Raw genomic sequence first — 13,921 nt, forward strand, 5'->3', positions numbered from 1 at the left:
ATTACGACATAATATCAGATACCAAATGGAGTGTATTTGAATATATTAAGCTAGAAAATCATGCTGTAAAACATGCCCTGATATTGAAGAGTTTGATTACCTTGTATTTAGTGTTACATGTATGAATATTTGTTATCGTATTAATCAATTGTTTATGTTCTTCAATTTTGTGATTCTTTTCCTCTTTATTTTTCATAATCATCAGCACTTGGATGAAATATAGATAATGAATTGAATTGAATTTTAATTGAATTGAATAATAATAATAATATTCATGTCTATTTAATGACAATTAAAAAGGGGAAGAAACCGCTGCGTTGATTGTTTTAATCTGTTTAAATAATGGTTTAAGTCAACCTCTTTTACGGAAATGACCAACATCTCGCCGGAAACACCCGAGCTCTGGTTCACACTTTTTGAATATATTCTGCCGAAAAAATACTCTTTTTGCAACGTAGTTGGACAAAATTATTTCAAATTTCAATTTTAAATAAATTCAAGAGATAAATTATTGACCATTTTTTAGTATGCAAGTGAATCGGATTATAAACCTTTTTTAAATAAAACTTTTCATTATCGTTAGACATGAAGTTGTCGTGGCCGAGTGGTTAAGGCGATGGACTAGAAATCCATTGGGATCTTCCCGCGCAGGTTCGAATCCTGCCGACAACGCAATATTTTTTCTTTTCTTTTTGATTTTTAAAATCATTTAGATGTACAGTCTTTTTATTCCATTGTTAAATTAGTATTAGTTTCAAATCGAACACAACACAGGCTATAAATTAAAAACTACTCGTTATTGTACGTTACTGCTTAAATCATTGGATAATTTAACACGGAGATACAACTTGACAGATTCCCTAGCGGATTCAGGATGGGGGGGGGGGGGGGTGCACCCCAAATCTTCCAAGTTAACATTTTTATTTCAATATAGGAAAACAAGTGATAAAATATGCCCAGAATACCCAAAACATCAGGTTTCGCCCCCTAAGTTATATACGCCCGCCCCCCCCCCCTCCACCACCTCTTTACTGACATCGAGTCCTGGTTGCGTCCTGCAATTAAGGTTTGTATGAAGGTCGGGCTATCCTTTAGTCAGAAAGAAATTAATACCAAATCTCAGTTTACAGTAATTTTTTTGATTATATTCCGATATATTCCGAATTACCAAAATGAATGATCCTATAAATTGTAGTATAATTTTTACCATTCTTTGTCGTAGCCGGTACGTTCGACGGGCCCCGTCTTTACATGAGAAATACCGAATATTAGAATATAAGTTACATTTTAAAGATCGAACGTTGTATGAAAAACTTGCAAAACTGTTAATAGCAGATATCTAATTAGCACTTTTAATTCATATCTTCACAGCGTTTTGTGCAATATTGCACAGCTTAATTGGCAGATGAGACAACACTTTGGTCATTCATTCATTCATTCATTTCTTTCAATACATCGTCCGCCAGGGAGATTTGAACTTTGCTTAGTGTCAGCTCCACAGCCTGTTGAACTCGCACGTTCACTTTTGCTTCGTGTCAGTTCCACGGAATACCACTCCAAATAACGTGGTAAACTCACACGTTCACTTTTTCTTTGCGTCAGTTCCAAGGAAAAACCACTCCAAATAACGTGCTGAACTCTGACACGTTCACTTTTACTTAGTGTCAGTTCCCCGGAATACCACTTCAAATAACGTGTTGAACTCACACGTTCACCTTTGCTTCGTGTCAGTTCCAAGGAAAAACCACTCCAAATAACGTGTTGAACTCTGACACGTTCACTTTTTCTTTGCGTCAGTTCCAAGGAAAAACCACTCCAAATAACGTGGTGAACTCTGACACGTTCACTTTTGCTTAGTGTCAGTTCCACGGAATACCACTCCAAATAACGTGTTGAACGCACAAGAACACTTTTGCTTTGTGTCAGTTCCACGGAATACCACTCCAGATAACGTGTTGAACGCACAAGTACACTTTTGCTTTGTGTCAGTTCCACGGAATACCACTCCAAATAACGTGTTGAACGCACAAGTACACTTTTGCTTTGTGTCAGTTCCACGGAATACCACTCCAAATAACGTGTTGAACGCACACATTCACCTTTGCTTTGTGTCAGTTCCACGGAATACCACTCCAGATAACGTGTTGAACGCACAAGTACACTTTTGCTTAGTGTCAGTTCCACGGAATACCACTCCAGATAACGTGTTGAACGCACAAGTACACTTTTGCTTAGTGTCAGTTTCACGGAATACCACTCCAGATAACGTGTTGAACGCACAAGTACACTTTTGCTTAGTGTCAGTTCCACGGAATAATACCACTCCAAATAACGTATTGAACGCACACGTTTACCCTTGCTTAGTGTCAGTTCCATGGAATACCAATCCAGATAACCTGTTGAACTCACAGGTACACTTGCTTAGTGTCAGTTCCATGGAATACCACTCCAGATAACGTGTTGAACTCACAGGTACACTTTTGCTTTGTGTCAGTTCCACGGAATACCACTCCAGATAACCTGTTGAACTCACAGGTACACTTTTGCTTTGTGTCAGTTCCACTGAATACCACTCCAGATAACCTGTTGAACTCACAGGTACACTTTTGCTTTGTGTCAGTTCCACGGAAAACCACTCCAGATAACGTGTTGAACTCACAGGTACACTTTTGCTTAGTGTCAGTTCCACGTAATACCACTCCAGATAACCCGTTGAACACACAGGTACACTTTTTCTTTGCGTCAGTTCCACGGAATACCACTCCAAATAACGTGTTGAACGCACAGGTACACTTTTCTTTGCGTCAGTTCCACGGAATACCACTCCAAATAACGTGTTGAACACACACGTTCACCTTTGCTTTGCGTCAGTTCCACGGAATACCACTCGAAATAACCCGTTGAACTCACAGGTGCTAGGAATTGAATACCAGCTGGGCAGTGAGTATTTTAAACTCACCAATTATTATACCAATCGCTGACTATTTATGCATAAATTACGTTTACAAATGATCAAGGGTCAATTTTTACCTATTTCATTGACTATATGTGTTTGAATTGTTTAAAACGAAAAAAATTCTTCTGTTCTGTTTTTGGTTAAGGATGGAATATACATAACTCTCAGTATCATAATATAATTAAAAATATGAATAAGCTGTGTCCAAAAGCTTCTGTTAATGTTCATTTTGTTTGTAATCCAATGCTAACAATGATATGTTTATGTTATAGACACACAAAACTTTGTTAGTTATTATGATCATTTTATAAATCTCACAAAGAAGTTCATTCTCAACTTAGGTTTATATAACTATTATGAAATATAACGGAATTAATTATTAAACTTGATTTTTAAAGTGTATACAAAATCAAATGAAATGTTCTGAACAGTGAAGACAAGAATAAATGCAAGTACATGTATAAGTATTTTGTTGCTAAAAATCTGTTCTCGGAAACATGTGTTGGGAATTTGATACGGAGATGCAGTATTTATGACTTTGCGGCTTTCCTTAGATCATTATCAGTGAGGTGTTAATAAACACTGACCCCTGGATACCCTTTATCAAATTGATAAGTTTTGGGGACAAATACTCGGGACTGTGTCAAGTAATTTTAAAATCCTGCTGGTCATGCTAGGATATGACCAACTACAATCTGAACATATACATCCTTCGAGGTACGGATGTGCGTCTTGCACGCGACACGTCGTCTGTATCAATTTAAAACCTCTCCTTTCAGGACAAAGGTACAGCCCGGACACGGAAAACCAGGCGAAATCACGATGCACATTTTAATAATATACAAACTTTCAGGGGCATCAAAAACTTCAAAACACAAATTTGTGGACCTAACTGAGCACCTGAGCACCCAATTTTGACCATCGTGAACCGTTTTTTCCCACTGTCTTTTGTTGAAAATCGTATCTACACTCGTCATCGAACTTCTTTGAAATAATGTCTGCAAACGTTTTCTCATTTAAATGGTTGGATAAAAGTTCATGACGGTAATGCGTCATGGGTCAACCTCATGGGCAGATTTAATACAAGAATACTGGTTTAGTACCCAAAGTCAAAACAAAATTTGGATCCTTTTTTATTTCAATATAAACATCCGCAAACAATACAGCACATACATTAATGCAATGGCTGTCGTTAATTTTCATTCAATAAATATACCTAATTTTTAACTTTGTTTACTGGTTCCACATGTGTCCAGATGTTGAGAGCACTAGTCGTAATGTACACAGCTGCTGTCTATTATCACACTTCAAATTCAACACATTTAGATATCAATCTACAAATAACACCTTGTACAGTCAGAAGATAAAACCTAGTAGCACATTTGATCTACAGGAGTTGTGTAACCCAGTGATATTAATTGTTAACAACTAGAATGTTAAGCATGTGACTATGGTACAGATGGGGATCAGGCACTCCAGCTGGCCATGAAACTGGAGATGACCTCCTTAAGCTTGGCATCGCTCTCGTCGCTTATCAAGTTCTTGGTGCGAATGTCGGCGAGCAGGTCCTGCTGTGTGAGTTTGATATGCTCCATCAGCTCTTCCTCGGCCTGGGTGATCTTGGATGGCTCAACCTTGTCCAGGTGGCCCTTCACTCCAGCGTAAATACACGCTACCTGCTCCTCAATGGCCATAGGAGCTGCAAACAGATATTGCAGAGTACAGCAACCCATAAGAAAATCTTTCAATAGTGGCAAATCTTACTATATAGAAAATGTCACTTAAGTCGTTGTTAATATCAAGTTGTACAATTGAGTGAATATCTCGTGCTTCAAATGGAAATTGTGCCGGAATAGTCTTTTAAACAATCATTTATCTACATGATATTTAAATGGTTCAATTTATAGTTACAGCTGATGATTACAAAACCTGTATGGATGTAATGATTTTAACGACAATTTATAATACAGCACTTCTCTCAGCACAGCAAACACTGCATATTTTGTATCCCACTCAGAACATATTTGGGTGGTTGGGTTTCACCACTGCTCCCTCTGTGTGGTACATGGGTTGTCATCATCAAGGATACAGTTCTACTATGCAGTTATTTCACTGGCCAATATAATCCACTCACCATACTGTCCCTGCTTGAGCAGCTCTGTGAGACGCACACCGCGGTTCAGAAGGTTCTGTGTTGACTGGTCCAAGTCAGATCCAAACTGAGCAAAAGCTGCCACCTCTCTGTACTGAGCCAATTCTAGCTTCATGGAACCTGTCACCTATGTCGAAAAAATATGAAATTCATATTATAAACAAGAGACAATTTGTTTAATCAAACAACAAATATGTGCTTATTTTCAGTTAATTAGTTAGCACGTCAAGTCTTGCAGAATTTTACTACACATACCTGTTTCATAGCTTTGGTCATGGCAGCAGATCCTACACGGCTGACAGAGAGACCGACATTGATGGCAGGGCGGATACCCTTGTAGAACAACTCTGTTTCCAAGAAGATCTGGCCATCTGTGATGGAGATCACATTGGTTGGGATGTAGGCAGACACATCACCGGCCTGGGTCTCAATGACAGGGAGGGCAGTGAGAGAGCCACCACCATTAGCATCATTCATCTTAGCAGCACGCTCCAGGAGACGGGAGTGAAGGTAGAATACATCTCCAGGGTACGCCTCACGACCTGGGGGTCTTCTCAACAACAGAGACATCTGACGGTAGGCTACGGCCTGCAGTGTACAACAAATGGGTTAGTTTGGTAACATATGGGCAAAGCTTCTTAACATCAACCTTTAATTACTACTCATTTCTCTCCTTAACATGTTTGCAATTGGCATAAAATTGAAAATGCCCTTATTATATATAATATATATATATATAAACAACACTTGCTACTCCATTGCAGTATAAAGTGAGGATATGGAGTAATGAGCCATTAATAATTAAATTAATGCATAATTAAGCACTGGAAATTGTAAAATTTTGTATGAGCCTAATAAGTTATCATTTTCAAACACTGCCACAATAACAGCATAGACTTTTGTTCATATTTTGGAGTTGTGATATCACTATGAACCTGTTTAGACAAGTCATCGTAGATGATGAGAGCATGTCGGCCATTGTCTCTGAAGTATTCTCCCATGGTGCAGCCGGAGTAAGGTGCCAAGTACTGCAGTGGGGCTGCATCAGAGGCTGTTGCACTCACAACAATTGTGTATTTCATCGCGTCTGTGCATAAAACAAACGATAAAAAGACCAATCATATCACATAACTATCCAGTATTGCTTAAAAGAAGCTCTCCGTACGAAGATATTCAACACACTTACATTCATATAATCATTCTGGGACATCACTGCAAGCAAATGAAAATTGTTGGTGGTACTTTACTACTATGATTCAGCCCATCCCCACCTAAACTGCAGAGGTAGTTCGCTCTACAAACCCACATATAACTCAAGAAGAAAATACGTTTGAAATATAGTTCAATGGCTTCAACCTTTGTTTATGAGTCAGAGATATAATTAACTTCACCAGTAGCAACACTTTTTTTGCATCTAAAGCTTTTGTTTTTTAACTAAATGTTTGTTAGAAAAAGGATAAGCTCAGTGAAAATATTTCGGAACACTGAATTCATCTCAGCAATATGTGAATTTCTCTACATAATTCTAGTATAAACTGCAAAAACTAAAACTTGTTGAACCTTGGATCAGTTAGGTTTTGTCAGCAGTAAAATCTGAACGTTTACTTTTATACCATCATACCAAGGATTTCATATATACTTAAGAACTACATGTACATGTAAAAGCAATTTATGAATGGTAACTGACCAGCATCTGTAAGCCTCTTCACAATCTGGGCAACAGTGGATCTCTTCTGGCCAATGGCTACATAGATACAGTACAGCTTCTTCTTCTCATCATCGCCATCATTGAATCGCTTCTGGTTGATGATTGTGTCAATCGCAATGGCAGTTTTGCTGGAAAAAAATACCTGCCATGTTTGAAAATGTAAAACTTCAAGAGAATCATCCAATGTTTTTAATGATTTCTCTTAGGGCAATTCCATTTAAACACACAACCAAACCAACGAACGCAAAATAAAGCATTTCTGTAAGGGAGATTCAGGTCATTTTGGCTTCATATGTGTTAAAACAAACTTCTAAAGGATATAGCTAATAAAAAAGCCTCCCTGGTTGGGTTGAATGTTATTGGAAGTGCCTTTCTGGGATGGGCTGTGTTTAAATCAAACAGCTCTTACTTTTATATGCTTTTTTGGTCAAAATATTGAACTTGATCTACAATGCGGGCAATGTAAATGTGGTTTTTATTTGCCTGGTGGATGGGCATCTAGATGCTGTCAAAAGGCTGACTGCAATGAATGTTATTCTTTGTTTCCCATTTGATATTCCAATTTAATACTCAAATGAATATGACATTTTGTTGTTGCTTTAATTGCACTCAGACAAAGGTTGGGTGATGGGTTATCATCAATGTACATTAAGCGTGGTACATGAGTGTCATCACAGTGCATACTTTCCTTACTTCGGCAAATCTGTGGAAATTTGTGATAGATGATGATAGAATAATCATATTTATCAATGGTAAAACTTGGTTGTGATCATCCATAATTGGTTTACATTTAACTTTATTTTACTTGAAGTGATTTATTATGAAGTGATATTAAAATTCATTTCACTTGTGACCACAGGCAGTATATTTTCACTTATGACTTGATCACTTGAGTAAATACTACTTCTGTGACAACTTTGATAAACGCCTATTTTACACCAAACTCAACAGACGTCACCAATGTGACTTGATTGCAACCATACAAAGGATGGGCGATGGGTTTTCATCCATGTACATTACGCGTGTATCTTGGGTGTCATCAGAGGGCATACTTATTTTATCAAATTTGGAAGTGTGGTTAAATAAATGACAAATACCCCCTTCACATACACGGATTTTCCTTACAGTTCATTACGGTTCAGCAATTCATGGTAAATCGCAAGCATCTGTAAATAACTCGCTGGAATTAGGAGATAACTCGCAGACACTCTAAGGATCAGTGGAAGGAGAGGCATTTCTTTTACATCAAACAATTTCAGTTTCATACACCATATCAAAGTGCAACATTATTGCTGCAACTGCATTTATAAACAAGAGCCGTCGTAAGACCGCACGCTCGACCACGCCGTTTTGACTTAAAATACAATTACGATGTAATAATACCAAGTTTGGTCTCTTTATGTCAAACCTTACTAAAATTATTCGATACATAAGGTGACTTTGATGCTGCCCTCCCACCAGGCCGCCCAAACAATGACGCAAGTCATTCAAATAACTTGATTTCCCATTATGAAAATGTGGTTACTGGGCTTTTCCACCAAAAATTGTTAAGAGGCCTAGCCTTTTCATTTTGGGAAATTTAAACACGTGAAATTCTGCAAATTGGGAAATTCAAATGCGTAAAAGTCTCAAAATGGGAATTTTTTAATAATAAGGTCTTCCTTTTTGGGAAAAATATCTGGGAATTGTGAAACAAATATCTGGAAATTGGGAAAATATGCTATTTTTCCCAATTGTGAAGTAGCCTTATTTCCGCCCCTAGATAAGAAGGTGAAAAAGCCCTGGGTTAAGAATATACAAATATGCCTTTCAAAGGAAAAAAATAATCAAGGGTCATAATTTGTATTTAGGCTTAAAACAGAGTTATGTTTCTTGTTGTAAGATGGTCGTAAATAATTTTGAATTTTATTAAGTGCATTTAATGAACGGTATAGAAGTTTTTATATTAAAATACCAACTTGCCCTTAACTTTTACTTGCCTTTAACTTTAACCTAAGTCAATCAGGGGCCATAACTTGTATTAAGGATATGGAGTTATGTAACCTCATTAGGTGATGGTCCTGAACAATTGTGTGAAGTATTAAGTCAATTGAATGAAGGGTATAGAAGTTATTTAACAATATCCCAACCTGCCCTAAAACTTTAACCTAAGTTCCACTGTCAATCAGGGGCCATAATTTGTATAAAAGATAATATGGAGTTATCTAACCTCATTATGTGATGGCTCTGAACATCTGTGTGAAGTATGAAGTCAATTGAATGAATGGTATTGGAGTTTTAAGTGAAAATCCCTACCTGCCCTAAAACTTTAACCTAAGTCAATCAGGGGCCATAACTTTTATTTAGGATGATATGGAGTGATGTAACCTCATTGTGTGAATTGTGATGGTCCTGATGGTGTGAAGTATTAAGTCAATTGAATAAAGGATATAGAAGTTATTAATAAATATTCCAACTTGCCCTAAAACTTTAACCTAAGGCCTAAAAAAAAAAAATGTTTGGTTAGGGTTACATCCTTAAAAAAAATAGGTAGGGTAGGTAGGCTTTTTTTTTATTTTTTTATTTATTTTTTTTATTAGGTTTTATATAAGAATATAATTTTCATCATTGGAGAATGGTGTTAAAGCTATCTTCTGTACAAGCATTTAAGGTTTAAACTTAATATTAAAAAGCAATTAAAAAAAAAATGAATTTTTTTTTTTTTTTAGTTTTTCATTTTTTTTTCAAACTGACTATAAAAACGGTAGGGTCGGCGCCTATTCCGTAGGTAGGGTCGGGTAACCCGAACCAAATGTATTTTTTTTTTTAGGCCTAAGTTCCATAGTCAATCAGGGGCCATTATCTGTGTAAAGAATAATATGGAGTTATCTAACCTCATCATGTGATGGCCCTGAACAACTGCGTAAAGTATTAAGTCAATTGAATGTAGGGTATTGGACTTATAAGTGAAAATCCCAACTTGCCCTAAATTTTTAACCGGTTGCTGACGCCGACGCTGGGGCGAGTAGTATAGCTATACTTCGAATAGTCGAGCTAATAATAATGATTAACCAAAATATTTCTATATACCCTGTCTGTCTGTCACCGTAAATCAGCTCTCGTTGTCCTCTGCCAATGGGGACAAGGCTGTCTACGGCCTTGATACCAGTCTGCATGGGCTCCTTCACAGAGATACGGGGAATAATACCCGGGGCCTTGGTTCCCACACGTGCTCGCTCCTTGCATCCAAGTGGTCCCTAAATAATGAAACCAAACAAAAAATAGAGTAGATCACATGTGTACAGTTGACTTAAATATTTTTTATTTATTTTTGTTTATTTAACATGGAATGTAAAATGCTAGGGTTGTTGCTTTAATAAAAGTAATAGCTTTAAGAAAGCAATATGTTCCTAACATTGACATTTTTTTTCATTTGCTTTACAATATTAATATCATTTTGCCCTTAATCACAATGAAAATGTCCAAGTTGTATTTTCTTAACATAGCTTAACTCAAAATACTGATCAAAGAATACAAACTTTATTTTGTTTCAATGCTTTCCTGAAACAGCATAAATCTTACCTATCATTATGTTAAGTATTCACAAGTGAACATTTAATTTGATATTTTGGCAAAACATAGCTTATGCCATTCTTTAGCTGAGAGACAAACAAATTCTTCCATTGAACACATCAAGTTACATGTACATGGGTGAAAGTTGCAAATTACAATTAAGCTGGGGGCCCCCGTTGGGTCCAGGGCAAAGCTCCAGGAATTAAGCATTTTAAAACACATTTCCAAGCCTTTCCCGACTTTTAATCAATCAAATCTATGTTGTATATTTATGATATTTCTGGCAGCTTTTGTCACCTCCATTTGTTTTTCGCAGGATGTTCAAGCTCTTTAGTCTTATACTCTTGGGGTAGAAACTTTAATGTTCAATTTTGACAGCAGTATTTCGATTTATTTCTTTGTTTATTTTTGCCTCCAATTTGCGGTATGTCGTAAAAGTCGTAAAGGATACTGAAGGTAAATATTCAGCGAAAACCGGCTTTTTCTGCGATCCAAGTTTTTGTTGAACATCGGAATGACAATGCTTTTTTACGAAAAGAAACAACTATTTTCAGAAACTTTCTGCTGATATCGACGACACTTCAGGCAACGCTATTTATAGAACGAAATTGGGAAACCTGTTAATTTAACTTTGTTTTGTCTTCGATTTTGAGTAGACTGCGATGTTGATGATTGTGTTTGGGGTACCCCCCCCCCCCCCCCGAAAAACTCACCAGATTTACACGATTTGGAAAAATGACCCCTAAGAAGACTGGACATACGGAAATACGTACGGAAAACTTTCACCCATGCATGTAACAATTCCTAACCTTTCCATCAATAGGATTTCCCAGGGCATCTACAACTCTGCCAAGGACTTCCATACCAACAGGGACATCCACAATAGCTCCTGTCCTTTTTACAACATCACCTTCTTTGATCAATCTGTCATTACCAAACACTACAACACCAACATTGTCAGGTTCCAAGTTCAAGGCCATACCCTGAAATAAAAATTGCAATAAGCTTGTTGTATTAAAAAAAAAGTAACATTCTCAATTGAAGTCTGTGTGTAGAGAAAAATCATAGATTAAATGTAGAGTACTAGTGCCTCCCCTAGTATTGCAGAAGATTAAACTTCAATTAACAGATAAGATATTACAAAAGAGAAGTAACTAAAAATGCACCTTCAGTCCACTGGAGAATTCCACCATCTCTTCTGCCTGAATGTTTTTCAGACCGTACACACGTGCAATACCATCACCAATGCTGAGTACTCTTCCAGTTTCTTCAAGGTTGGCAGTTGTTGATTGACCTAATATTCTCTCTTCCAATATTGAAGAAACCTCAGCGCCACCTGTAACAAAATTTAACTATTATCTAAACTGGACATTTCATTATATTCTAGACTTTTTTTTATCAACAAACCAGACTTCTTATGAGTACACTATTTCTTGCTACAAAAATCAACATGGCCTGCTACATATATGCAACATTCAAATCTTGAGCAAAAACGGGCAAAGGTGTGGAATGAACAATGTGCAATTGTTTTAAGAAACTCAATCACTAGCTTTATGAAATAGCTTATCATCAATTTTAAATGAAAGATGAACTCAAATTGTCACATTCTTTAGGTACCTTAGGTAAAAAAAACTGACTCACCTGTATGTGATCAGATATTTTGAATTCTTATAAATTTTACTAGTTGAAAATTATATCAAGAATATTTTCTTCGCTTTGTTATATATTAATTCATTTTTATTACTCAACATTGCTTAAAATATGATCACTGAAAAATAGGCAAATTCATATAATTGATGTTGGAGGTCCCTTCCACCATGGTTTTATTCATCAAATCTAAGAAATTTTCATTACTAAAAAGAATCTTTACCCGACTTTGCTGCATAAAGTTTGTTGGCTGTAGAGAGGTTACGACTGGCGACAGAGCCAGCTCCAAGAACATTGCGACACACCTTAAATAGGAGTTGCATCAAGTTATAAAACTCAGTTTGTTGACAAGTGGCTATCAAAATAAACAGTAAAATATTCCATTTGGACAGGACAGCATAGATTATACAGACATTCTAAATACCGCACATCTACCAGTCATGAGCAGTATAAATTTGGCTGGACAAGTGAAATTTCCAAGTCTGGCTTTCCAACTATGCAGTAAAAGTTTGTCAGGAAATTATCACACTCCTTGTAAATTTTTTAATCACAAGTGTTTGAAGATATGTCTGCATTTAGTAATATGAAAATTCTGAAATTGATGCTACAACCAAGAACTGTCACAAACTTGTGAATACAATTCTTAAATGGATGGTATCACTAAGGACTGACACAAATAATTATCATCTATGGAAATTACTTTTTTGTAAACTATGTATCTTTTAGTGTTAAAATCTTATTTCAAATTTCCTTAACTTTGACCTTAAACATGTCTGGAACAGAACAATTTAGCTTAATTGACCCCTAATGTGAAAACAAGCGAATTCATTTTACAGACGTCTACAAATTTTGTCCAAGTGAAATAAGATATGATATGATTACAGAATGCTAGATCTGTTAAAGAATTATCTGACTCGTTATAATACAGTTGAGTTACTTTTATATCTGTAGAAGACAACATTAGATGACCTTCATCACCCTTTCAAAGGAATCAAACAAGTGATTTATTGAATAATGAGGCTTAATCTAGACTTATTGAACAAAAATTGCAATTGGTACCTAATTTTGATATTGCAATAAAAACGTGTATATTTTAAAACGAATATTACATGGTGAAATTAAACAATTTTGAAAGTGGGTGGGGTATTGGCAACCACAAACAAATCAGAAGTGAATCATAGACAACCATCGGTATGCGAGCCAATTTTTTTGACTACTGCCTAAAAATATATCCCATTAAAACAACAGTGAATGGCTTATTGTACTTGTCCAGTTAATCTGCAGCAAATATAAAACATTTCGTGTGGACTGTGTGCAGGTCATGCAAGGGCAACGCGGTAATGATTGTCATTAAAGACAATTACACAGTTAAAACATGCATTTAACAATTGCTTTGATAAAAATTAATTGCTTGTTACCTTTGATGTCGCCCTTGGAAGCTGTCTCACCAGAGTTGATGCTACTCGTGCTGTTAACATTTTGCCGGTGTATGTTCCTTCTCGACCAGTATGGCCGCCAGTGTCAAAGCTCCGTGAAATACTCAATCAGACCCGCACAATATTTCGGTTACATACCACTAATTCTTATCGCATTCAGAGGATTTAATTTCAGAACTCCACCTTTCAAGGGTATTGCCATTTTGATCAGGGCATTCAAGACCGCATAAGTGCCAAGTGCCTCCGAAATGAATTTCAATCTTAAAGGCCTAGTTTAAGGAATGTTTGGCATGACAATCCCCTGCTGTGCATCTCCTGCAAATTGCACTGATGTCACAGTAGGGGCCAATTTCCTGTGTATTTGTGTATTGCCTCAGGGCCCTTTCAATTATAAAAACTGCACAGCAAGATACTCAGATCGGAGATCTGATAAAACAATTAAGCAGTTAGATTAAGATCAATACACAGAG

At 36.5% G+C, this 13,921-nt stretch overlaps 1 protein-coding gene and 1 non-coding gene across 2 annotated transcripts; one reads left to right on the plus strand and one right to left on the minus strand.

Moving 5' to 3' along the window:
* Positions 1 to 590: 590 nt before the first annotated feature.
* Trnas-aga (transfer RNA serine (anticodon AGA)) lies at positions 591 to 672 on the plus strand. Its single transcript has one exon. It is a non-coding gene; the product is annotated as a tRNA-Ser (tRNA).
* A 3,375-nt stretch (positions 673 to 4,047) lies between these two features.
* Positions 4,048 to 13,568, minus strand: LOC128228100 (ATP synthase subunit alpha, mitochondrial-like). The gene is made up of 10 exons (XM_052939206.1): positions 13,434 to 13,568; positions 12,239 to 12,320; positions 11,535 to 11,704; positions 11,178 to 11,351; positions 9,886 to 10,052; positions 6,796 to 6,944; positions 6,044 to 6,195; positions 5,364 to 5,696; positions 5,091 to 5,235; positions 4,048 to 4,655 (listed from the first exon to the last, which is right to left on the minus strand). The coding sequence occupies exons 1-10, from the start codon at positions 13,491 to 13,493 to the stop codon at positions 4,423 to 4,425; spliced, it is 1,665 nt and encodes a 554-aa protein (XP_052795166.1). The 5' UTR covers positions 13,494 to 13,568; the 3' UTR covers positions 4,048 to 4,422.
* Between the last annotated feature and the right edge of the window lie 353 nt (positions 13,569 to 13,921).

Source organism: Mya arenaria, chromosome 3 (assembly GCF_026914265.1).
Source record: "Mya arenaria isolate MELC-2E11 chromosome 3, ASM2691426v1".
Classification (NCBI taxonomy): domain Eukaryota; kingdom Metazoa; phylum Mollusca; class Bivalvia; order Myida; family Myidae; genus Mya; species Mya arenaria.